Source organism: Aplidium turbinatum, chromosome 10 (genome assembly GCF_918807975.1).
Source record: "Aplidium turbinatum chromosome 10, kaAplTurb1.1, whole genome shotgun sequence".
In the NCBI taxonomy this organism is placed as follows: Eukaryota; Metazoa; Chordata; class Ascidiacea; order Aplousobranchia; family Polyclinidae; genus Aplidium; species Aplidium turbinatum.
Window position 1 is genome coordinate 5,424,363 of NC_137481.1, and position 24,115 is coordinate 5,448,477.

The 24,115-nt window shown below is 36.9% G+C and overlaps 1 protein-coding gene across 2 annotated transcripts in view; it reads right to left on the bottom strand.

Annotated features, from left to right (window-relative positions):
- Positions 1–20,442, bottom strand: part of LOC145778036 (dynein axonemal heavy chain 12-like) — a 49,530-nt gene extending 29,088 nt beyond the window's left edge. The window contains exons 1-33 of one of the 2 annotated variants that reach the window (XM_082589428.1): positions 20,178–20,442; positions 19,483–19,573; positions 19,200–19,226; positions 18,893–19,082; positions 18,200–18,275; positions 17,285–17,329; positions 16,664–16,822; positions 15,953–16,148; positions 14,194–14,328; positions 13,391–13,601; positions 12,678–12,838; positions 12,187–12,296; positions 11,621–11,727; positions 10,893–11,047; positions 9,979–10,185; positions 9,441–9,645; positions 8,930–9,093; positions 8,194–8,379; positions 7,868–8,068; positions 7,458–7,652; positions 6,804–6,925; positions 6,238–6,466; positions 5,839–5,943; positions 5,581–5,688; positions 5,031–5,151; positions 4,370–4,499; positions 3,579–3,723; positions 3,229–3,372; positions 2,802–2,948; positions 2,201–2,446; positions 1,737–1,966; positions 793–976; positions 77–301 (exon numbers count right to left, since the gene is read on the bottom strand). In XM_082589428.1, coding sequence (XP_082445554.1) covers positions 77–301; positions 793–976; positions 1,737–1,966; positions 2,201–2,446; positions 2,802–2,948; positions 3,229–3,372; positions 3,579–3,723; positions 4,370–4,499; positions 5,031–5,151; positions 5,581–5,688; positions 5,839–5,943; positions 6,238–6,466; positions 6,804–6,925; positions 7,458–7,652; positions 7,868–8,068; positions 8,194–8,379; positions 8,930–9,093; positions 9,441–9,645; positions 9,979–10,185; positions 10,893–11,047; positions 11,621–11,727; positions 12,187–12,296; positions 12,678–12,838; positions 13,391–13,601; positions 14,194–14,328; positions 15,953–16,148; positions 16,664–16,822; positions 17,285–17,329; positions 18,200–18,275; positions 18,893–19,082; positions 19,200–19,226; positions 19,483–19,573; positions 20,178–20,332 — 5,112 coding nt within the window. In that variant the 5' untranslated portion in view covers positions 20,333–20,442. The remainder of the gene's footprint in view (positions 1–76; positions 302–792; positions 977–1,736; positions 1,967–2,200; positions 2,447–2,801; positions 2,949–3,228; positions 3,373–3,578; positions 3,724–4,369; positions 4,500–5,030; positions 5,152–5,580; positions 5,689–5,838; positions 5,944–6,237; positions 6,467–6,803; positions 6,926–7,457; positions 7,653–7,867; positions 8,069–8,193; positions 8,380–8,929; positions 9,094–9,440; positions 9,646–9,978; positions 10,186–10,892; positions 11,048–11,620; positions 11,728–12,186; positions 12,297–12,677; positions 12,839–13,390; positions 13,602–14,193; positions 14,329–15,952; positions 16,149–16,663; positions 16,823–17,284; positions 17,330–18,199; positions 18,276–18,892; positions 19,083–19,199; positions 19,227–19,482; positions 19,574–20,177) is intronic. The other variant, XM_082589429.1, reaches the window with a different exon arrangement.
- Between the last annotated feature and the right edge of the window lie 3,673 nt (positions 20,443–24,115).

The following is a 24,115-nucleotide window of genomic DNA, read 5'->3' on the forward strand; positions in this document are numbered from 1 at the left end:
ATAGTGATAATATTTATACCAATAACAAAGTATTTTCTTAGTGTGAGGACATATATCTTCGTAAAGAATCATTTACCGAAGCTTGTGACAGATCCTGGGTTTCAAAGATGAGACTCATGGGAGCGGACATCTGGATGATCTCTCCGGACATGAGGCAGAGTTTCTTATTATCATCCAGCACAGTGTTCATGCTCTCGATCCAGAGGGTGTCAATAGGGCCGTCAAACACGACCCACTTCCTGTCAGGGGTATCTGTGCTCGAAAACTCTCGGAATGTATTGGCAACATTTCCATCAGTCCACTGGTATGATAAAACGTAAAAATAACGTAAATATACGGTTCTTAAGTTTGCTAAGTTGCCTTACAAATAAACATAAATCTGGAGCTGTCATTACTCGCACTAGTAACGTCTATCTTATTATATTGTATTTCAATAAGAAAATGAAAAGTCTTTCTTTAATACTTTAATTTTAACATTACAGGCTTATTTTTAGCTAGATTTTAGATTACTATACTTTTCTACCACTATGCATAAGTAAAGTATATCATTATTAAACGTTGAAACTACAGTGATAAGGAAAACAATATCAGTATATCATTAATATAATACAGTATTCCCCGCTCATTAAGCCTACCTTGGGACCAGGCGATTTTGGATTATTAAGTGGGTGGGCTTACTAAGCGGGGTACGATACTCTGCCAGTCCTATACATTCAGTAATTCCGCACCAAGTTGGGCTTAACACGCAGGGACTACTGTATCACATAATCTGCTTCATTACTGACCCCCTACCTCGTGAGAAACTGGGTCAAATTCTCCAAACAACTGACCCATGGTGACAGCTTTTGGGTTGATAGTTTTGTAAATGACCTTCTCTTCCTCATTCTGACCTTTTTCGTTCATGAGGGTCAAAGCATCAGCTAACACGTGAAGGCATTTCGTCTTGCCGGCAAATGGATCACCAACTAACATAAAGCTAAAGACAAGAAGTTAGTTGGAATAAATCACCCAGACAGCAAAAATGGGCAACTCCCTGGCTTATACAGCAATCGGTCAGCCTGTAGACGTTGAATCAATGCAAAAAAGTATGGACTCTGTTAAATGAGTAAGCAGTAAAAATATCACAATTACAGAGCAGTTGTCAATTTTTAAGAATAAAATAATAAAGTTGTTGCTTACAAAATTAAGTTCGTCAACTTTAAAAACTAAAAAGCAACAAAATCATGCAGTATAAAAAATTTAAAATACGTCCACAGTAAGAGATCATCTTTATGACATTCGCAACTCGAAAAAATCTCTCCAGATTTGTAACTATTTCCCCACAAACTTAATAGCCTAGCTTGAATCAGTCTAAATAAACAAAAACTGCATTGGAGGTTTTTAACAACAAGAAGTGTGCGAGAAACATTGTTGTCCACATTTGAGATTCTATTCAATTCACAATCTCTGTTCGCCGAGGTCTTTCCAGACTATACCAAATGAGGTAAATCATGCACAGCGTACAGGATACAAGGTCGGCTGCATAGCCGAGTATTGAGAGCCCTGGAACGGCAATCAAAAGGGCGCCGGTTCGACACTTCTCAAGAGCATGCGGCTGTGTCTTTGGCAGGACACTTAAATGCATGCCTGAAGGTGGACACGAAGATTGGCTTCCTTGCCTTCCCGTCCACTTAATCTAAATCTTCAACCACCGGGTAAGCCTGGATACGACAAACAAAACAGCGTGCAGGACTAACCCGTGGCGGACGATCATCATTTCATAAGTCTGTATGATCTTCTCCAGGAAGACTGGTACCGGTTGAACTTTGTGCTTCTCACATCCCCATTTGACAGCATCCAGGAAGAGCTCGTAATCAGCCTCAGGAAGCTTAACTCCAGGAAACAGATCGGAAGTGATGCCACGGAAGAGAGGAACATCATGAGACAAGAACTTAGGAAGATTGACATCTTGGATCGATCGGAGCAACTGAGGAAGAAGATGAAGCACAACTTAAAGATATTTTAGTTCGAATCACTTCGGTGCACATTATTGTTCATGCAGCTCTGTGCATAAGATATTTTGTATTGTGAAATCTGGCCTACTAATGTGCGATATAAAAAAATTATCGTCCACACATATAACGTCACATATCGGCAATATGACGTCACAACGACGTCACGTTTAACCGGTTACCCACATTAATGACTTTCAACAACTTACCAGAATATCTTCATTTTCATCAGGGAACTTCAGCTTTAAGTTACCGGCAGCCACCAGCACAGCTTTAACTGCCCTCATTCCATAATCGTAATGGAACTGGGACGACAGCTGCTCGGAGCAGAGCCGATATGTCATGACAATCTTGACGGAGAGGTTTCGGGCATCCAAGAAGCCACAGGAATACAAAGAGATTTCGGCAATGAGAGCATAATCCGGAACCATCATGGCAACGGTACGGAAGAGGACCTAAATGGATTTTAGATTGTTTGTACAACTTTGAACATTTTCGACAGCTTGATTATTTGGACCTTCAAAGCACATTTTTCGAATGGATATCAGTTCAGAACAAAGCAATGAACAAAACACTCAAGTTATTTTACATCATGGCTTTCCATTATAGTGAGGTTAGATGAAGCAATCTTTCATTTTAATCAAAAATGCGACAAAAGCCTTTTCAGACTTTTATAAAGCTTTTTGAAGCAAAAACAAACAAACAATGCATAATTTTTATTGTAATGCATTGCAAACACATTTAAATCATCAAATTTTATCAATGTAAGCAAAATAACAGCTGAATATGAGCATCAAAATGTCAATCCACCTTCAGATTATCCGGCAGTTCGGACCTCCCAGCATAGCCTGGGTTCATGGTGATGGCCACAAAGCAATTCGGCTTCAGCCTCAATTCAGTTCCCTCGAACATGAAAGTGTCGACATGCGTTTGAATGGCACGTTGGATGCACAACATCTGTGAGGTAGTTCAAACATGATAAATAGATTGAAGTTTAATGTCTAAACTAGAAAAAAATTAATCAAAGTAATTTGCAACCTAAGAAACTAGACCCAAAATTCATACATTGCAATACAAAGTCCTCGGTTTTGGTGTAAAACAAAAATACAAACAACTGTAGCCATAAATAATTTTCAAAGTTAGGCCAAAATATCACTTCAAAACACAAATCTAACACCAAATCACCGCCAATCACAATTCGTAATAGTAAGTTTCGTTCTAGAAACAAACAACCGACCTGCTGCGCAATGACACTGAGAACTTCCAGTTCAATTCTGTTGAACTCATCGAAGCAAGCCCAAGCACCGGATGAAGCCAGCCCTTTAAAGAACTTTCCCATGGCCAAGTAATCCAGGCCGTCCGAGCAGTTGAATACAACGCACTAGACGCAGATATAGTAAGATTATTGATTTACATTGAGACTATTTCAAGTACTATATTTAAAGGTAAAAAAAAAACTCTACACTAATCAGAATAAAATATAAAATCGTAAGAACAGTTAAGGAATCATAAAAAAAACAGATTGTACAAATCAATCACGAAAAACTGTTATATACAACGCAAGGTACAAAATGTTGTCTCAGCCACCTGTACAGCCAAAGCCTTTGCAAGATCTTTCGTCGTTTCGGTTTTTCCTGTTCCAGCGGGACCTTCTGGGGCTCCCCCAAGATTGAGGTAGAACGCGCCCACTAAAGTACGATAGCAACGATCTGTCAGTGGAGTGATGACCAACCTGTCAATCAATGTATGACAATGTCAATCAAAATTCTAATTAATCAAATTCTTATGTATCAGGCTACTGTAGTAGCGACTTCAAGGTATAAAAAATGAAAAATATACTTCCTGAGTGAATATATCGCGATCTTGTTATAGTGCGCACAAGAACATAACTCTTCATTTCCCATGCGATATTTTACACAACCAAAACACACAAGTTAAATTATGGCTTGATACTAATGACAAACTTTAATGGTAAGGAAGTGTAGTGCCTCCTTAGTCCTTAGCTTCTAAACAGACGGTATTGGATGATACATGAATCAATACCATTTGCGTTGCTACATTATAGGCACTGAGTATAACTGAACATTTAACAACAATTAAACCTGCATCTCTTTATTGGCCAAACAGCTAAATTGGAGAGGATTACTTTTCTATGCTGTAAGCCCATGTTGCTAATCTGCGTTCGCTCCCTTGTTACAAAATTTTAAGCTCTTCAACAATATTCAATACGCCATTGTCACTTGAGTCTCTGAAGCCACTTTTCTCTTTTCCACCCAAAATTTGATTTTGCCGACGAGAATCACGATTTATTACAAAACAATCGATTTCGTTACAACGATAACATTTTTAGCATACATACGAAACTCTTCCTGACTCACCTGGGCGAGTTTCCGAGATACTCGTAAGCATATTTGACGTCGGCATTGATGATGTGAGCCCTAGCCTGGTCATTCTGCCAGTAATATCGCAACTGGGCTAGCCAGTTAAAGTCATTCTCAGCAGACACCTCTGTGGATGAAGACAGCTCGTTGAACGCACTCGCTTATATTTACAACTCAATGATATAACGGTTTACCACACTTCAATTTTGTTACTCCATGAATGTCTTCATTTAGGGAAGAAAAATGAAAGCGGAAAATCCAAATTTCTCTTAGCTGAGTATTTTGCTGCTTGCCACATTCGTGGTTTTTAAGATTTTTTCACTTAAATGCTTTTTTGAGAACCAGGCTTTGGCATAGACAATGGGGTCGTTTGGATCAAAATTTCCTCTACTAATTAGAACAGGACACTAAAGCGCAAAAATCTGAACGCCAAGTGTAACACAGCCATTCTGAAGAACGTAATAATGAGTGGGAGCAGCCGAATGGATAATGAGAGTAATCCACTTATACTACTGTGCAACAACTTCCCCGCTACTCAGAACCATCTTTTTGAACCGTTCATCGGCTCTGCAGTGGAAAATTCTATATCAAATTTGTAAGAGGACGAATAAACATTCCTAATCACCACCAACATTGAATTCATCAAAACTCATGCTACCTTGGCCGATCATCTCCGTTATAACGTCACGAGCGTGGACGTCAATTGTGACGAGAGCGCCAAGCGTGATACGGGTTTGTTTGGCGAGCTTGCCGCGTACCAGGTTCACAATGTGGCTGAGCTGAAAAAACGAGGTTTTGTCAGTTTACAATACGTGGAAAGGTCACAAAGAAAAAGAAGGGTTTATAATTTTACATTCAAGAATAATGCTTCCTGACAAAAATTGAAATAAAAACAACAAAAGAAACAAACAAGCAATAAACAAAAATATAAAAAACATCTTTAGTGTAATTCATGAAAAAAATTGCTAAAAAATATAAACTACATATAGTAACAAATAATTGTTTTAGCTCTTGCTCACTCAAATATGCTCAAATATCAGCTATATCTAAAAGTTGATGCGCATTACCTGGTCACTAGGCCCTAGTGTATCTTTCCATCACATCTTCTAACTATCGTAAAACCAAACGGCACAAAATTTAAAGGCCACTATCGCCTTAAAAAATTAATTTGCGTCGAAAACAATGTTTTTGTGAGATAATTACGCTACCTGAGTTTGCAAGACGTCGACGTAATCCTTCAAGCCAAGCAAGCCGTTGTTGCGGAGAGCCTCGTGGACTTCAGAAGTCCAATACATTTGTGAAACGTATAAGACGACCTGAAGGTGACAGAAAACGTCATTATATAGGTTACGCAGGACAAGCACGTTGTCCCTTAGATTAGAACATCACATCATACTTTAAAAGTAGGTTATTAAATTTGGTGACACAAAATCCATTCTCCTTCACACAGCAAATCCTCTACCTACCTGACCAGGCCATTCGGTGACCCAAACGTGACGTTCAGTTTCGGGATACGCTTCGTTGGCTCGGATTATGACGTCACGGACGGATTTTAACATGCCTTCCTCAACCTGTACGGAAAATCACGTTCAGAAAACCACTTAGTACTTTTTGATTCTATTTTATCAAACGATAACGCACTTTGAGATCAGAGCATTTTACTAGCCCGAAGCAGCTAATATATTTGTAGCTACCAATGTGTGAATTTCAATTCTTGCTACACTCAACTGCCGAGAAACAAATGTGTGAATTTATCAGTTCAGCTGAAGCAATACATTAAGCGGCTTTTCTCATTGGTGAAAGATCACCCTCAATACTCAATAGGCACTCCGTTCGAAAGTAGCGCACTTGCAGGAACCACCTACCTGTAACAGCCACTTCTCGACCTGACCCCGAGCGGCAGAGGTCGAGACAAGATCCACCAAATCAACTTGCTCTCCTTCGCTGCTGAACATCGCCTTGATATCGAGGTTATCCAAGAACTGGAGTTTCGCAATCCCCTCAAAGCACTTCTTGAGATGCGGCTGGACTCTGGTCGGATCCTTGGTCTCCGACAAAATCTCCAGCATCTCATCGTTTGACAAGAAGAAGAACCTAAAGAAACCGATCCATAACTTCAGTGAAAGAAACAACGTCAAATACGTCAATGACGTCAACGATGTGAAACACGTCATCGACCGCAAATACGTCAACCACGTCAAACATAAAAGCGAAAAGGCTTTTTGTATTTTAAACTTATTTCTACAAAAAATTCAAACAAATCACAATAAACATAAAATTGCAAAATCGTTACGGAAATCTTGTACATACAAAGTCCCTGCTCCAAGCCCCAGAGACACGTGAATTTGCTTCCCTACATTAACCAGAACGCTGCATACGGCTTCCAATAAGCTTTTCAATCGAGCAGTTGAGACAAAAAAAATGAATCTACCTTGAAAAGAACAAGCGCTTCTTCTCTAGGTAAGCATTAAGTCCTTTCATGATCTTATCGAGCAGTCCGTTGCTGTCAAGAAGTTTCTGGAGCAGTCCTCTCATGGAAGTGGCTGCCATCACCTGAGATGAGCAGTCGTGTTTCAATAAAAAAATCGATTATTTATTTTATCGCTAAATTAAAGTAAAGTGACGTTTACATATATTATCAAAAACGTTAAAATGATCTACAACAACGAATATGTACGTTGGCGATAAATTAATTAAAAGCATAAATAGCAAACAGATGAATAAGGTCGTTTATCGAATATCTACTCTGCATACTTGTACATTAGCTGCAAATGAAGTGGTTAAGTGGTCAACAACGTAGTTGTAGCATTCATAAAACAAAAATGGAGCACAAATGTTTTTCATCAAATTGATTTAGTTTACATCCAAAGCCATTTTCTGGACTTTAATTAAATTTTAAGTTGTGTTTGTATTAAAAATAGAAGACGCTATGTAAACCTTTTCCTTATTAAGCAAGACAAAATATTCAGAGGGATAGATTGAACTAAATAAATGAGAGAAAGTAAAAATAGAGTGACACTGCAATGTCTCTCACATCATCAGCATTTTCGTGAACTAACAATCACATTTCATAATCACGACTCACGTGAGGATCTTTCATCACGAATCTCATGATTTCCTTCCAGTTTTTGTCAACAGTTTGGAAAAGTCTTCCCTCCTCAGGCATCTGTTGCATGATGTCCTCGGAGCTGAAGATGGGCTCCAGGTAGAGCCATTGTGCTTGAACTTTGAGCCACTCATCCAATGTGTCCTGGATGTTCAAAAGCCTCTCTTCCCAAACCTAAAAAAAGTATTTGATTTATAAATAAAATAAACATTTGCTCGTCTGAACTTCAATTAAGCAATAGTACCACTCAGCAGCTGTTTTTCAGAAACAAAAATAACATCTTGAGTTGCAAAAAATTTTCTCGTCCGATTGGCAGTGTGATTCTACAATTGAAAGTTAAACAAAATTGTCTCCTTATTGGCATCCAGAAAGTTGTATGTGAAATTTACCTTCGTTTGCTCTTCAAAAGGCTTGATGAAAGGCGAACCTCTCATGGTCTGTGTCTTCACTATTTGGTCATCCAAAAGAGTCTGTATCTCATCCAAGGATGACAAGATGGACACGCCGGAGTCTCTGTACTCCAAAGTGTTGAAAAGGACTTCTTCCCAATCTTGCTTCATTCTAACAAGAGCTTTTTCCAACGAGAATTCCTAAAAATAAAAAACTTCCAAGTTCCCGAATAAATTTTGCGTTTTCAAGTGAAGCCAACCTGTCACGGCAACGTCCTCCAACAAAACTTATCACTATGAAAGTAACTCTTACTTTTTGTACCAACCTTACTGGCAGCACCACTGATGGCTTCAAAGTCACTCATGTACTCTTCAAGGCTCTTTTTGAGCATCTTCCGAAGAGTGGTACCTGCATCAGGAGTGAGATCATCGCCAAAAATTGCCGACATCTCTTTCCAATGACGCTTACGAATCCCAGGATTACAAAGCGTGGATATCAACGGAATATTTTGCTGGAGGAGAAATAAGAAACCATCGACATAAAAAAAAGTATGAGAAGCATTCGATAACAAGTGCTGTAAGTTCATGCACCATAAAAAAATATATTTTTATTAGTGCCAGGACATTGGTTACATTAGCTTAAGCACGTGAGGTATTCCAGTTGTTTTCTAAAAGAGCAAAGCTTTATTTACTCTTAATTGGTGTCAGATTTGCATCTTCAAGCACCCACACCTAACGAGTGAGTGAAATCCACGAAAGCCATAACGACATGTATCTTTAAAAATGTCTTATGAAGAAAGTTTTAACTTAGTAAACAAACGTTAAGACGTAAAAAGACAAGGAAGTAATCTTAATGTAGTAACATTTTAACTTACAATAGATGCAAAAGTAATATCACAGCATTAGGCTGTGGATAAATGCTTGCACGAAAAATACATCATTGATCAACTTCTTTTTCACCCCTTTGTCACCAGTCAGATTGCTGCGAACAACTCTAGCAAACTTGCTAGGCCCTTCTGGAAGTGAATTGTTTAAACATACAAACAGAAAAGAAGCAGTCACCTTGAATTCTTTGATATCATGCATGATTGCTTCGCACAATTCCAGCATCACATCTTTCTTATCAGAGTCCTGGTCGTCACCCTCCAGACCGATCTTCTTCCTGGGAGCACTTTGGCGCTTCTCTTCCAAGGCTCTCTTACGCTTGGCGGTGAAAGACTTGTTAGCTGTGACACAAGTTGCCAGTTCAGCGTTTTCATCTCCATACTTTAACAAATTTTAGACTAGAAATACAATCAGTAATTTGGAAAACACATGATTGAACTCCCTCCGTCTAACTATATGAATAAGAAAAAAAAACTACAAAATATTACGGTTCAGCAAACATTTTAAAGAAGTTGATCTTTTTTGCAGTGATGAAATGAAATTGCAGTTTGAAAAGAGCATTTTATGAGAAAAGCACTTCACTGATTAGAGTTTCATCAACCAAGCATTATTTAACGTACGATGCTCACCAGAACATATAAATGATGAAAAACAAGATAAGTTATCAAAACTAGTTGTTCATATTTACATTTGTAAATTTCCCTCCAGAACTCATCGACTTCAGCTTCAATGACTTCGCTCTCTAGTTTGAGGAATTCACCATCCATCCACTTCTTTTCTGCTTTCTGCCACTTCAGCACGTTTCCGTACATCTTCTGATACGGTTCCAAGTTAGTCTGGATCTGCTCAACGATGGGATAAGAACTGAGTTCCCACTTGAACAAATCTTCTTCCTGGAAAATAAAATTCGATTGTCTTTTAAATTGCCATTTAGAAAGAACAGGATCATCAAAATATTAACTTGAAAGCAGACCACACAAACACGGCTAGTAAGTTTGCCTGCCTTCAAAACTTTGTGCAAATTGGATTCATAACAATAACCAAAGTAGATGGCGGACAACAACTCCAAATTCAACTCAAGCAATTGTTGTTATCAATCATCTATGGTATTCCAGAATTACTTCTCTGCAAAAATATGTTATAACCAAGGAACATTATGAGGCAGACTGAAATGTTAAACTTACAGTTTGTAGTTTTGCAAAATTTCATCAACTCTAGTATCTCACCTTGTTGATGAACGTAATCTGTTCCTGCAAATCCGCGACCTTCTTGTGTACGAGCCTGGTGTCGGTGACGTATTGTTGCATCATGTCCAACTCGCCGCACTCTTCGAACTCGGCCGCGCGCCGGGCAAGCTTCTCCAGCTCCAGAGTGACTCGCTCTCTCTTGGCAAGCAATTCCTTTTCACCAGCTTGTTTCGCTGATTCAACGAGCTGTAAGTTTAAGAACATTATGACTGAGAGCTATATTTGCGTTAGAAAGAAAAGAATACAACAGTGCACACAGCTCTGCACCCAAACTTAGACATAATCATATTTTACATACCAAAGATGTACCTTCTAGCTAGAGAATGACTACTAAAACGGGAGAAATAATATAACCTTGCTGAAAGAAATTACGGCCAAGATATCATCTAGGTGTGAAAAAGAAGCATGAGCAACATTTATGCAACAACCTCGGTCCTCGAACAAAACACATTAAGTTCGAGAATCTTCTCATTGAAAACTGTCGAGAGTCGAAACATTTAACGTCTTTTTTGATACAGAATGAACAACATGAAGATTTACAGTGTACACAGACAACAATGAAATAAACCGTGAAGGAACTCTTCTTATATTGCTACACCGCTTTATTCGCCTATCTGGTTGTTGCATCAAAGTGGCACTGATTTCGTTCACCCTGTGATCTTTCGCCGCCATTAACCCAGAACGAGCGCCATATTCAGTAGCCTAACATAGCATGAGCTGTATCACACTACACAGCGTTCATATTCTACAGCATGTGCTGTTGTATTAAAAAAATAATGCAAGAGTCTGCACCTTAAAATTAAAGACTTAGCCGACGCTGTACTTTTTAACGCTCAAAAGCAAGACGAGTCAAAAAGACGAAGAGAAGAAGAAAATGCCACAAATACGATCACCTCATCATTGCTTTCAAAGATGGGTTCAATGGCTCGAGGCCATGAGAGTACAGTGCTGTTGAGGTGGACGTCTTCGGCGTTGAATAAATGGACATCTAGTAAGAAGTTGAGTCTCTTCTGGCTTTCCTTAATGCGCTCCCACAACTCGGTGATTCCTTCATGAAAGATTGGTATAAATGAAACAACTAAATCACTACACAAAACATAAGCAATGCAGGAATTTATGGCGGTTCTCGTGCGACTATTTTAGGTCAACTTTTAATAATAATAATGGTGTTGCAAGCACAGTGGTGCTTTTTCACCTTCATGATAACTTACATAGCTTTTGATACCTTACACAAAATCTACTGAACGATGTTACTGTAGTTTATTTCTAACGGGCAAAAACTAGAGCCGATTCTGGAAGGCATTGATTGTTTAAATTTTTTATATTACCGTACATTCTCATAAGGACAGGTATGGTCTACATTGTACATTAATAGCCAGTAGCAATGGTAGAAAATGTAATTGGTAGAAATTAAAAAAAACATGCTATTAAAACATTACAAATTTAATTGTTTAAGTCATTCAATACTTTTGGAATAAGGAAGAAAAAAATATACAGTGGGTGCAAAGTGCCAAGACATTCCTAAAAAAGAAACATTTATAAGAATTATACTTCATTAGAAGGACTAATTATTGATTTAGCCTCTTTGATATCAAATTAGAGATGGCCGGAGCCAACGCACCAACAGTCCTTGCTTCTCGAACGAACGCTATCATGGACATCATCTCCTCGCTGTTCTCAGGAACCTTCTGGCATCTCTCTTTGATTTCTTCAAACCTCGCGCAAATGCTGAAAGTATCATCAAGACGATTTTTCGAAATTGGTAAGGAACAGAAGTACTAAGATCAAATATGTAACTTGATGGTTGACGAAAGTTAAGCATTTCATTTTTGTAGATTTATCAAAACGTAAGAGATCATAATAAAACAAATCGGAAAAAAAATATGTAGGCTACAAATGACAAATACGTAGGCTAAAGATTGAAGGAACATGCTTTTTTGCACCTTATCGTGCACGCTGAGTTGTTCACACTGAGCAACGACTTTTACGTTATTTCTAGCACCATTTTAATCGCTGATTTAAAAATAAAGTCATTCTTTTGTTACGGTACAATGGACGGTATGATGTAACAACAGCAAACTTAGTGGGCACACCATTAAGTTACGACTGTTTTTATGACTTCAGAATGTAGACGAATGGGCCACGGGTGTAGGTAGCAAGTTAGTAGAAAGAATCAACACGACTCACTCCTCATTGTCCACTCTATGGTCGTGTGTGAGTCGTTCCATCAAAGCGTCAGAGTGTGTGCGCGCAAAGTCGATGAGTCCACGTTTGATGTCATCACAGTCAAGACGAATCTAAATCCAAAACGATTGTCAGTAATCCCTCTGTAAAGGTGCGCTGGGGTTGAGCTACCGAGCGGAAGAGGGTGACGTGTGGAAGCAAATGATAGCCAATCTTCGGTTCGGAGGTGGCACATCAAGATGATGACAAAAGATGACAAAGAAGATGATGACATGAAGATGACAAAACGGCAATGAACTGTAATGTGACCAGTACACCAGAACATTTGAAAAACTACATATTTTATATTATCAAAATAGGCTTCTCCAGTAACCTTCCAATATAGACAGGGAACATCGTGAATATGGGGAGGCAAAAGGATAGATCCTCCGGCCTCCGCCCTAGAGGCTAATACGACGACGACGGTCAAAATTCCACAATGAGGTTACACCTACCATCTCAAAATGCACAATGCTGTCAAGATGGGCGATGTCTGAAGCAACCTTTCGAAATTCTTCAAAGTATTCACAGTACTCTTGGAAATTGTGTTCTTCCTCCATGAATTTCTCTATGGCAGTGGCAGCTTCGCCGTTAACAAGGTAGGTGTACTTCGCCGCTAAACAATAAAATACCTGGTGAGAAGTGTTACCATAGTCTTATTTCAATAATATGCATAGGTCATAAAATACGCGGTATGATATTGCATTCATACAATACACAATTTACTATCCAGACACTTTGTAGTCGTACCATGGCTAGTGGCTACCCAGTAAAAATCAAAAAGTTCTTTCTTTCACACGCATGAACATGAAAGTACTAAATGTGGTTGAGTTTATATATTGAGTCTTAAACGTCTCAATAAGTTGAAAAGGTTTCTATTTGGTATTTTTCACACTACAGTTGTCTTCAGATGCGTATGGAGGTTGCTGGTTGTTTTTTCGCTCATGAAGTCAGACACTTGACCAACTGAGCTAGCGGGACGGACTTAAGATTGAAAGGGATTTCAATGTTTTTTGCTTTTTTTCTCATGATTAAAACCAAATACTTGCAAAGTCAAAAAACGATACATACCTTTGTTTTTACGGAACTACGTAGAACTATAGCCTACTTACATGTTTATTAAAGCAGCAAATTTTAATTTAAAAAAAATGTCATAACATATTTTTACCAAAAAAGTCCATGTGTTTTTGAACTTCTTCGAAGTTCACTTTCACAGCATGCTTGAGCAGGACGGTGGCTCCATCAGCCAACCCCTCAGAAACGTTTGTGTCTATGTTGACAGTCGAGGCGGCCCCTGACAGCCACGACTGCACTGTGGGAATACTGTGCAAACTGTTTCTGATCGTGTTTCCAACATCCAGGACCGCATCCTCAAGGTCCTAATAAAAGGAGAAAATTTTTGATTTGATGAGACTTGCTTTCTTATACTTTACACAAAGAATTTCTACCCAGTCAAGCTTGGGAGCTTCTATCTACTCGTGAAAAGCCTATTTTTTATTAAGGATAATCATTCGAATAAATTGTACGAATAACAAAATATGCATAATATGCAGACACTGTCTGCTTTGTAAAGCGCTGTAGAGCAACGCATTCTGCGATGGATACAGCGCTATATAAAAACTAACATTATTATTATAATTGCATGCAATGAAAAAGGCATGCAATGTTCTCTATAGTTTGTGATGGGAGCTTGGAACTTTTACCATAATTTAACATATAATGATGTTAAATCAATGTTAAAAAGAAATTATTTTCTGCTGGAGGTAAGAAGAAGAAGAATTCCGTTCGTTCAAACAAAAACAAATTACTTTTTTTTAATCTCAACATGATTTTGAAAGCCTGAGCCAAAGTAAGTCGTGCAACGACTTAAAAGTTACTCTTAGAAACGACGCGCATCTCTTCAGCGCCTCATTTTTCGAGAATATCGACAAGCAGGCGTTGAAAAATGCAGCAAATTACGAAAAGCGAAACCTGATAACTTGGATAGAATTCCATTTTTCCCTCGTCAAAAGTCAGTTCCATTTTGAATATGGGAAGCCGATGCTTATCGTCCAGGTCAAATAACGACAACCAGTGGCGGAGAGACCTTGCAACGACGTCTTTCAACTGTTGAAACAAAACAAAGGAAAAATAAACAGTAACATCAATTTGTATGAAATGAAACATTAGAAAAGTTGAAAGCTCATATATTCTGTTCAAAAATGTTTAACAGAATCTTCGAAGCAAAATGGTTGGAAGGTTTGGTTAAACTAATCAAAAGATAAAGAGCCCAAAATGTAGATACTAAACTCATGTTCAGCAAACAAACGTTTCAAAAACTATACTGTCTTCATCTTCAGTGATATAAAAATCACTGGAATAAAAATAGAAACAGATAAACAGAACATTATATAAATTTCATGAAAAAAACAAAAAAAAACAATGCAAAGTAAGATAACAAAACGTGCATAACAGCGTTTACCACAGTAAGTAGAAGTGTTTATTATGGCGTAATACTAGCTTGGTTTGAAAACGTGGTAACTTGACACAAGGCCCAGAAATTAATTTGATAACAGTTCTCGTTTCACCTTTAACCTTTTTCTGTTAAAACAATAGTCGCTGACAACACTAAAACATAACTGTTCATGATTTTAAAAAGCAATTGCCACAAAACCAAACAAAGTGACATTGACAAGATGAAAAAAGCTCGAACCCAGACAACTAATCGATCATTTTGACATTGATTCAACGTCTGCAGACGCTGAATTAATGTAAAAAACGGTTGATTTGTCGTTTGGGAATTAGTCTGTCGGGTGAGGAAAACAATAGAAGTGATACTGTGGTGAAAGAACCACTAAGCATCAAATGACATGCGACAACAAAGCTCAACACGGGATGTAATTGGAATTTACGTGGCTTCAATATATACCACACCGTAAGTGTAGAGTGAGGTAAGTATTATTCAGAGCACAGTTATTGTAGTTACTCTACTTCGGTCACAATTTTCTGTTTTTGAAAAACCGATATGATCTTCAAGTGAAGAAAACTGCTTGTTTTTTCGAAATATTTCCACTCACAACGTTGATAGGCGTTGGTGGTTGAAAGACACATTTCAGATACCACTCGAAATTTCGTTGTCTGTATTAGCGCAAAAATAATGCATATCGAATATCATAAAAAAAATGGTACCGTACAAAAATATTTATTGAAAAATAATTCGATAAATAACGCGTTTATGAATAAAAATGCCACTTTTCAAGATTATTCCAAGCGAATTAACAATAAGAAATTACAAAAACATTTTTTTTTTCAAAAAAATCAATTTGGCTTTCAACGATACACTGCTGAAATAAACGAAAATACTCAGCTGAAATTCATCTTAAAACTTAAGGATCTGATTATATTAAAAAAACAATTTTCGGGAACCAATTTTTCCTAACTCCTGAGTCAATGCTTAGCAATCCTTGTCGAGCAGGTTACTTCAACGTGGCTGCCATCACACGCTACATCATGCACGTCACAACAACGCTTGATAGCAACACAATCTAATCGCTGCGGAATAATGTGGCAGCTACCACCCCATACACAAGAAGACGACATCAAGGTTTTACCTTGCCAAGTTTTTTAATAAACTGCGTCCACGACAACTTCCACAAACCTGCCAGCAAATCAGTCGTTTTTTACATTGATTCAACGTCTGCAGACGTTGAATCAATGTAAAAATCGACTGATTTGCTGTCTGGGCACAAACCTGATTTGAAATAAGAGTGGTCACGCATGAGAAAAAATAGTCGTGATTCTCCTTCTTGACCATGCTGATTTTGTTGTCATCACTGAAGACGTTTATAACCCTGGGGTACCACCTCTGCATTAGTTTGTCCTCGGTTTTTTCACATTCTAACACCACGTGGTTTTTCAAACTTTCAATGTCGTTGTGACCTTGAGACCTGGAAGAGAAAGAGAACACATGTTTAATGCAAACGGTTTGTCTAACAAAATTATTAGTTTACATGCCAATGCAATAAACAATTTTTAAATCTCTACATTTTTTAATGTTCTTTTTTTATAAACCTCTATGTTTTTATACTCGCAGCAAAATAAACCGATCAATCAATCCCAAAGTACGATAAAATATTTATTTTTAACATATTCCAATCATTCTTTAGATTGGAATACCACTTCTTATGCTAGCTGGTACACCACTTCTTTTTTTCTTAGAATTTTTATACGAGGAAAAAATTTGGATCAATTTTTTAAAGCAAACACAGCAGAAGAAAAATATCGCAACTTAGACGTATTGTGTTTTAAAACATACATATCCAATTAAAAGCGTTAAAAAAACCCATGAGAATCACAGATCACATGGAAGATCTCGACGGATCAGATGTGAAAGATCAGGATTTGATTTCTTGTTAATTATTTTGTGGAGAAGACATTTTATGATGATCGTATAATCTCATACCTCAGATTCCCTAAGTCTATGATGAGCAATTGCTCAAGACTGGTCTGGCACATGTGGAGCACGACTTGCATGGAGCTATGTGTGATCCATAATCGGTTCTCAATTTCCGCTTTAGCCTTTAAAAAACTCTCATGCCAAGGGCTAGAGAAATCCATACCACTGAAAGAACAAGATATCTATACAGTCAAACATATCAACTAAAAAGAAATTTTGTATCATGCACTTGACAAATTATTATGATGTGAAATTAATTATTACAAAATGAGACAAACTCATCTGAAACAATTTAACCACAAGCCAAAAATAATCATTGATACAACATATCCTAGGTAGGAATACTTGGTCAAATTATATTCATCTGAGGCCGTCGATGCCTGGTTCAAGCAAGGCAATTGAAGAAGAAGAAATAAGACTGATTAACTTTTCTGGCCTGACAACGCACTTTACTTCCAGCGTTATTTTTATTTTTCCTGTCTATAACTGTTCTTAGTGGAGCTCTTCCTTAGAAATGTAAACACATATAATTTCTATCTCTTTGCTGCGATAACTTCTGTATCAACTACGCTACTGCTTACACTAAATTAAATTTCTAACCAGTCTCACTCAAAATATGAACATTACCTAACATAAAGATCGTCATAGAGTCTTTTCAATAGAGACTTGTTTCTGCATAATAGAATAAGGTGAGCTTGAGCTAACATACAAACTGCTATAGCAACCACAAGTTACAAACTATTTGTTTAGTCAATGCCATTACCAATTGAAAGTATGTTATCACTAAAAATGCAGCTGTGGTGAACTGTAAGCTGTGCATTGCCGTTCAGTATTCGCGTTTTGATAAACTTTCAAATGTTCGACTATCTCTCTTCATGCCCTTGACATTTAATGCTAACAAATATTTAATAAAGAGTTTAATTCAGTCATTCCCAGCCTGTAGTCCATGAACAGTTGGTTGTCCGTGAATGAACTGATTTGAAGAAAAAAAGTGCTAAAATTTAAGCAACTGAACATATATTTTTGTTTTAGAATGGCAGCAGATTTTTTTCAATTATAGTTACTCTCAGACGTTTAGAAGTATGGGGTTTAGTTATCCAAAACAACTAAACAATTGGAAACCACTGACGAAACCACTAAGTTGTACGAAGCTGGTAACCAAACTGGTCGTGCAAAATTCATGTAATTTCCGCAACAATAACTTACGTTTTAAACAATTGGTTCGGTTTTGAATCTTTATCCTAGGACTGAAAAAGTCTTGATAGGTTATTCCTGGTGTAGAGGCTTTTGACGAAGGGCCGATTACCGAAATTGAGAGAGTGAAGTTTCGGATTGTTGAAGTCTTGTTGCTGGAGAAGTATTCCATCCATTAGGTGTCGCTGAATGTAGAGCAGTCCTTAGAATGCGCTGCTCAAGCGTACACCCCAAGAGTCGAACCAGCGCAGCTTGATCTTGAAGCCTCTTCGTTCACAAAGTCATGCGCTCACCATCTGATCTATCGGGGCATTTAGTTGGCACAGTTATAATCATACATCTACTCACGTTTGGTCGGGTGGTGGTGGAGCGCCATCATCTTTATCCAGACCACGTACAGATGGCTTCAGTAAAATGTGTTGAACTGAAGCAAAGCGTAGTTATCAAATAAATATAAAAGCTTCTTGATATCTGTGGTTTGCCACAGAACAATCTATCCTTTTTATTAACACAGTGCAATTTTGCTTGAGTTCAGTTGTTTTAAATTGCAAACATCCAAGGGATTGTTGTTTTGTGGCAGGCAAGACGGTTAAAGTGAATGAAGCTAATATTCATCTAAGAAACTTCTGCAATCTGTTTCACACTATTGAACTAGCTAAGGGCTTTTAAAATCTCATTTGCATAAATTAAGCTGTTGCCTATAGCCTTATTTAATAAGTAATTAATTATTTTATTCATTTGTCATTTCACTTGTGTTCCATTGAGCGTTCTTGTTGCTGCATTGATGCTGTAGGGTATTGCATTACGTATAAAAAAATATTTACAAGATAAAAATTGGTAAAATGTAATGAATAAGATACAGCATACAATGAATGGAAAAGTAATTCGCATGAGATATTTTTGGGACATTGCATTTATATTGTTTGGGACATCAGTAAAGCACAGAATCTCTCAGCACGTCAAGTGTTTATTATGTTTAATGGTAATGATTGTTATGTTTAATAAGTAAAACGTTTTGCTCTCAAAACCATGTTACTATACCCATAGATTTGCGAATGCTGGTTTCATAATTGCTTTTGACATCCGTAAAAAGCTCTTCAATGTGCTCCTTTTGTCTTTCTGTAGTTTTCAAGTGACGAGGAATTTTATTCACCATGGAAGTCATCCATTTGTCTTGCATAGGAACAACTGGCCCAGATTCAACACATTTTTTCATGTACAAGTACATTTGCTGTAATAAAATTAAATTTTTAAATACTTTGTATCAACTAGATTTTGTCCTAAAGCAGTCAGCAAGTGAAGCTGACGAAATACAAGCCGAAGCTGACAAACAATCAAAAAATCATACCCGTCTTTTTCTTTCATAACTCATCATCTGAAAAAAACAATGTACTTTATTATAGCTTATGTATCATAGTTGACAACAAGGCATGAAAAATTTAGCCTAAAATAGTATGATGGATTTGTTTTTATTGAAATTTTTCATTAACCATCCAATATTAAAACTTAACCACAAAACAAGATATAATTTGTTACCAAATTTCAACAATCTGATTATGACTTGAAGCTTATAAGTGATCAGTAAACAAAGTAGCCTACATAGGTAAATAATTTAAAATTATCACACATACAGCAATTGGCATGGATGGCTCGGGTTTGCCAGGCGGGGCACATCGAAGATAATCTTCTGTTTCTTCTGCTGCTTTTTCAGCCTCTTTGATTCTAAGAATAAGTTTGTGACAGTATTGACAATATTGAAGATAGACCTAGGCAGTGAGTCAGTGATATATGCAAGAGGGGGTTTGCAATCGGCTTTGCCTCCCATGTCACAAAAACTATTTAACAAAGTAGAGTACACAACATTTAATATGTTTCGGATAGCACTGTCAAAGCAAATACTAGATCCACAGCTCAATGCCCTCCCCTGTTTCTGTCATTGGACTTCACAGGTTATTTGTTAATAAGCATTGTTGGTCAATACTGAACAAAATAAAAATGAAGAAATTACTGCAAACTATATATATATTTGCGGTGTACACATTCTTACTGAAAAAAGGGGCACAATTACAGAAAGTAAGTACGATAAGAAAGTATTTGTTGCTACAATGACACATAAAATGATAACATAAAATAGAACATGATTTTAAGAAAAGAATCAGTTACAACAATGCATTAATATCTCTTGGAATACATTGGCAAAATAGCAACATAAACAACAAGCTACGATTTGTTTTTCGATGATGTTTTGACACATGCAATTTTAAGTTTTTCTTATTTCAGATGTACTATTTACATTAAATTAGTCAATGGTAGAACTTCGACTTACATAATGTTGTTTAAAACATGCTGATGTTCTCTACTCTTTCTATATGTCATGAGTTTACTTCTGGAGAAGTCTCGTGCTCTGTTGCTAGCTTTTCGAACAGGAATTGGTGGCAATGGCAATCTAGTGCCATGATTATCTTTTGACGTTGATGACATAGCTTTTTACCAAAGATTTCAATAATTCAGAATAATTTTTGTATTTACGAGCCCTTAAACTGGCCACTATCTGTTATAGTTCTGTACCATGCACCTAGGAATTGATTAGTTGATGCTAAAAAACAGGTTCACAATTTGGTAAGAAAAAACATGTTTAAACAATTATAATACAAAACAATTAAGGTACAAATTAGATCAATACATGATGTTGTAAAACCATTAACACCGCGAGTTCAAAATGTGTAAGTCACAACTTTTGACAAGTATTCAAACAATATCTCAAATGTCATTTAAATCAAATTTCACCGATTACAGACAAAATCGGGTAACAGCATACTGTTTTGTCGTATCAATTGTTTTATCGGATTAAAATTCGATATCCCAAACCAAATCCTATCTAATGTTAAGTAAAACTATTGATTTAACAGATTCTACTTAAAAGAATATATCGGATAAACGTATCAGGATTTGCTTATCGCTCGTGTAGTTCATTCATTTAATTGTATATTGTTTTTTGCCAGATGTTTATAAGCAAAAATGAGTTGCATGACAATTGTTTACCTATAAGCAAAAAGGAGAATATCCCTCTTTTCTTATACATAATTATGTGTAAAAGAAAGCAACAAACTTATGACTGTGGTAAAAAAAACAAGTGACTGCAATTTTGAAGTTTAAACTCAAGCGCAAGACAACACTCAAAGTAAATCCAATTTTTGCACAACTGAACTTTGTTAATGTGAAAGAACAGACAAAAGAAGTAATTACACTATAACAGAGCTAAAAATAGCATCTTTAAAACAAAGGTGCAGGCAGTCAAAGTTCACACTGTAATGTCACAGAAATCGGTAAAGATAAAAATATGTTTGATTGCTGCAGTTTGCAAAAAAAAAAATGCACTGTGTTGTGTAATACAGCCGTTATAAACTCTTCCGATTTACAACAAACCATTTTTTTCTGGAGCAAATTAGCTAAACTCATCAATCGGATAATATCAAAACGTCTGGCAAATGGGTTATATGATTATTTGATTAACCCTCTGTGGATTAACCTATTTCAATTATATACGAGGTTATCAAATTTCAGCCAAAAAGCTATTCAGATTAAGAATCACCAAAAAAGTTCTACAGAAGAGTTGGATCAAATACATAGCTTCAAGTTTAATTACATTACAATTATTTGGTGCTAAAATTATCAATTATAATAATTACTTCCAAATGTAATTAATTACACATTATTACAATTATTAATTACAACTAAAAACTAAATGTTTCAATAGTTATGTTGATTGATGATTTTTATAATTTGGTAATATCAAAGACAGTAGAAGAATAATTGTCTTTGATAAAGATTAAGTTGCAAAAAGTGTCTGCACCAGTAAAAGCTCCTTTTTGGGGTATGAAAGTAACCAGCTATTGAAAAAAATCTTTCTGCTGCGGCTGATGTTGCAGTTACACCAAAATGTAATTATAAACTTAATTTTAATTTAAACCAAAAATTATTACAATTACATTTATCAATTAAAAAATATAGCAAAAAGTCTCAAGTACTGTACAACTGTAATTACATAAAATGTGTAATTAACTGTATTCAACTACAATTGCACGTAATTGATCGGCGGCAGTGGCTGAATGGTTAGCACGTTGGGCTCGCAGTCGAGAGCCTGCATGTTCGACTCCAGCCACCCGTACTTGCTGTTGCTTCTCTGGGCAAGAAACTTTATGATAATTGCCTCTACCCAGTGATCAATTTCGAGTAACCGGAAACAGACATTGCCGTCGGCTGCAGCATGGGTCAGGTGTACGTCGGAAGGCGTACACCGATGCATAGCGCTCAAGTCCGCTTTCCCGCAATGCAGGATAAAGATAAACAAACAAACAACTCTTGTCTACAATATGAATTTCAGTGCCTGCTTTATTTGAGAATAGCCTATCCCTGGGAATGGCTGTATAATGAAGTAAACTAAATTCTTCTAATATACTATTTAACCTAGCCTAAGACCCTAAAACAACTGGGATATTATGCATAAAATATAGTTTACAAAAACATTTTAAAAATCAAAACAAAAACTCATAAGCATCCATCCTATGAAAACCATTACCATAAACTTTCGAAGTTCATTCTAATATTTCATCGTATTATCACACTCAAAAAATTTCCTTTTCATAAGAAACCCTTCTCTACTTTCTAACAATCTAACCTCAACTTATTACTGAGGATAACCTACCAGTAGGCTACTGTTTGTTTGGGAACAAGTTAACTAACCAAAAAAAAATTTATGTATCATCCACTTTTTAGTTACATGTTATTGGGTTTAATGTACACTACAGTAACCTAACTATGCCTACAACGTTTTTTCTAAAATTTCCTAGATTACTTTTCTAGTCGAGGAGGGCAAAGCACTCAAAATTTACAACCATAATCTTAAATTTGCGATTCGGTTCCACATGACTGTGTCTGGGTAACCTAGTAACGCATTAGTTTGCTTGCGCCCTCTAGAGTCTAGAAAATGAAATGGTATGGAGAGTGGCTTCCTTTTCAGGTTCATATAATATTTTAACCTTTGTTTTGTAGATTAACATGTTTATGCAAAGTATGCTGCTGAAAGAAGTTAAAAACTTTTTTAGTTAATAAATATAAATAATACTTCGTTTAATCTGACAATTCTAGCAAAATTTGTCTCCGAAAAAATGTGCGACACACAAATAACTTTTTCAGCAATAGTCAATAGCTACAACGTTCATTTGATGAATGCGAAAGCAAAACATGCGAATTGTTTTATTGCTTTGCTGACGTTTCAAGCATCTGGAAATGCGCATCCTCAGAGGGAATAATGGGCAAAGATAAATTAATAAATAAATCTATGATTTTTGTCCCCGCTTAGGCTATTGATTGATTGATTTAATCTTTATCCTCGGACTGGGAAAGCTTCTTTGATAGCTTAATACTGGCGGTTTTGCATACTTGTAGAATACAGAGTGGAGTTTCCGTTTGTGTTGAAGTGTTGTTATCTGTGGATTATTCCATCCACCAGGTGCCGCTAAATGGAGAGCTGTCTTGGAAAGCCCAATTTAGTCAGGTCTTAAATCACTAAAAGTATAGGAATGACAGAGAATTGTTACCCGTTTTCTAGAGGTGGGCACGATAATAAAAGCTACTGATGTAGACGATGTAGTAGAGAAGACAGCTGGAAACAGACATTGCGGTCGGCTGCAGCGTGGGTCAGGTGTACGTCGGAAGGCGTACACCGATGCATAGCGCTCAAGTCCGCTTTCCCGCAATGCAGGATAAAGATATGAAAAACAAAACAAAAATCTAAACTTTGAAGAATTTAGCCACAAACAATGTCATAACCTACCAGTAACAGAAAACATTTCAAAAAGTATCGATTGTGGGAATTATTACTGTGGAACCAAGTAACCCCCTTTGACTGAGATTTACAGAGTAAACTTTAGATTGTTGAAGAGTTGTTGTTTGTGAATTATTCCGCCCTTTAGCGTGCCGTTGAAAGGGGTAAAGGTAGCCTAGAAAGATGAGTCCCATATTTGATCCAAGTATCGGGGAATGAGAAGACAGGGTTCTCATTACTGGTATAACTTATTAAGCCTTCGGCACTAACGAGAGTAGGGTGGCTAGTTCTTTTCTTTCGACCGCCCTTCCTTCGGTAACTACGCTCACCCAATTTATTTCACCCGGAAGCTTAAACAGTCTTGTAGCCTAGGCCCTAGGCCAGTGATTCCCAACCGCGGCTCTTAGAGCCGCATGCGGCTCCAAGCTAGCCTTCTT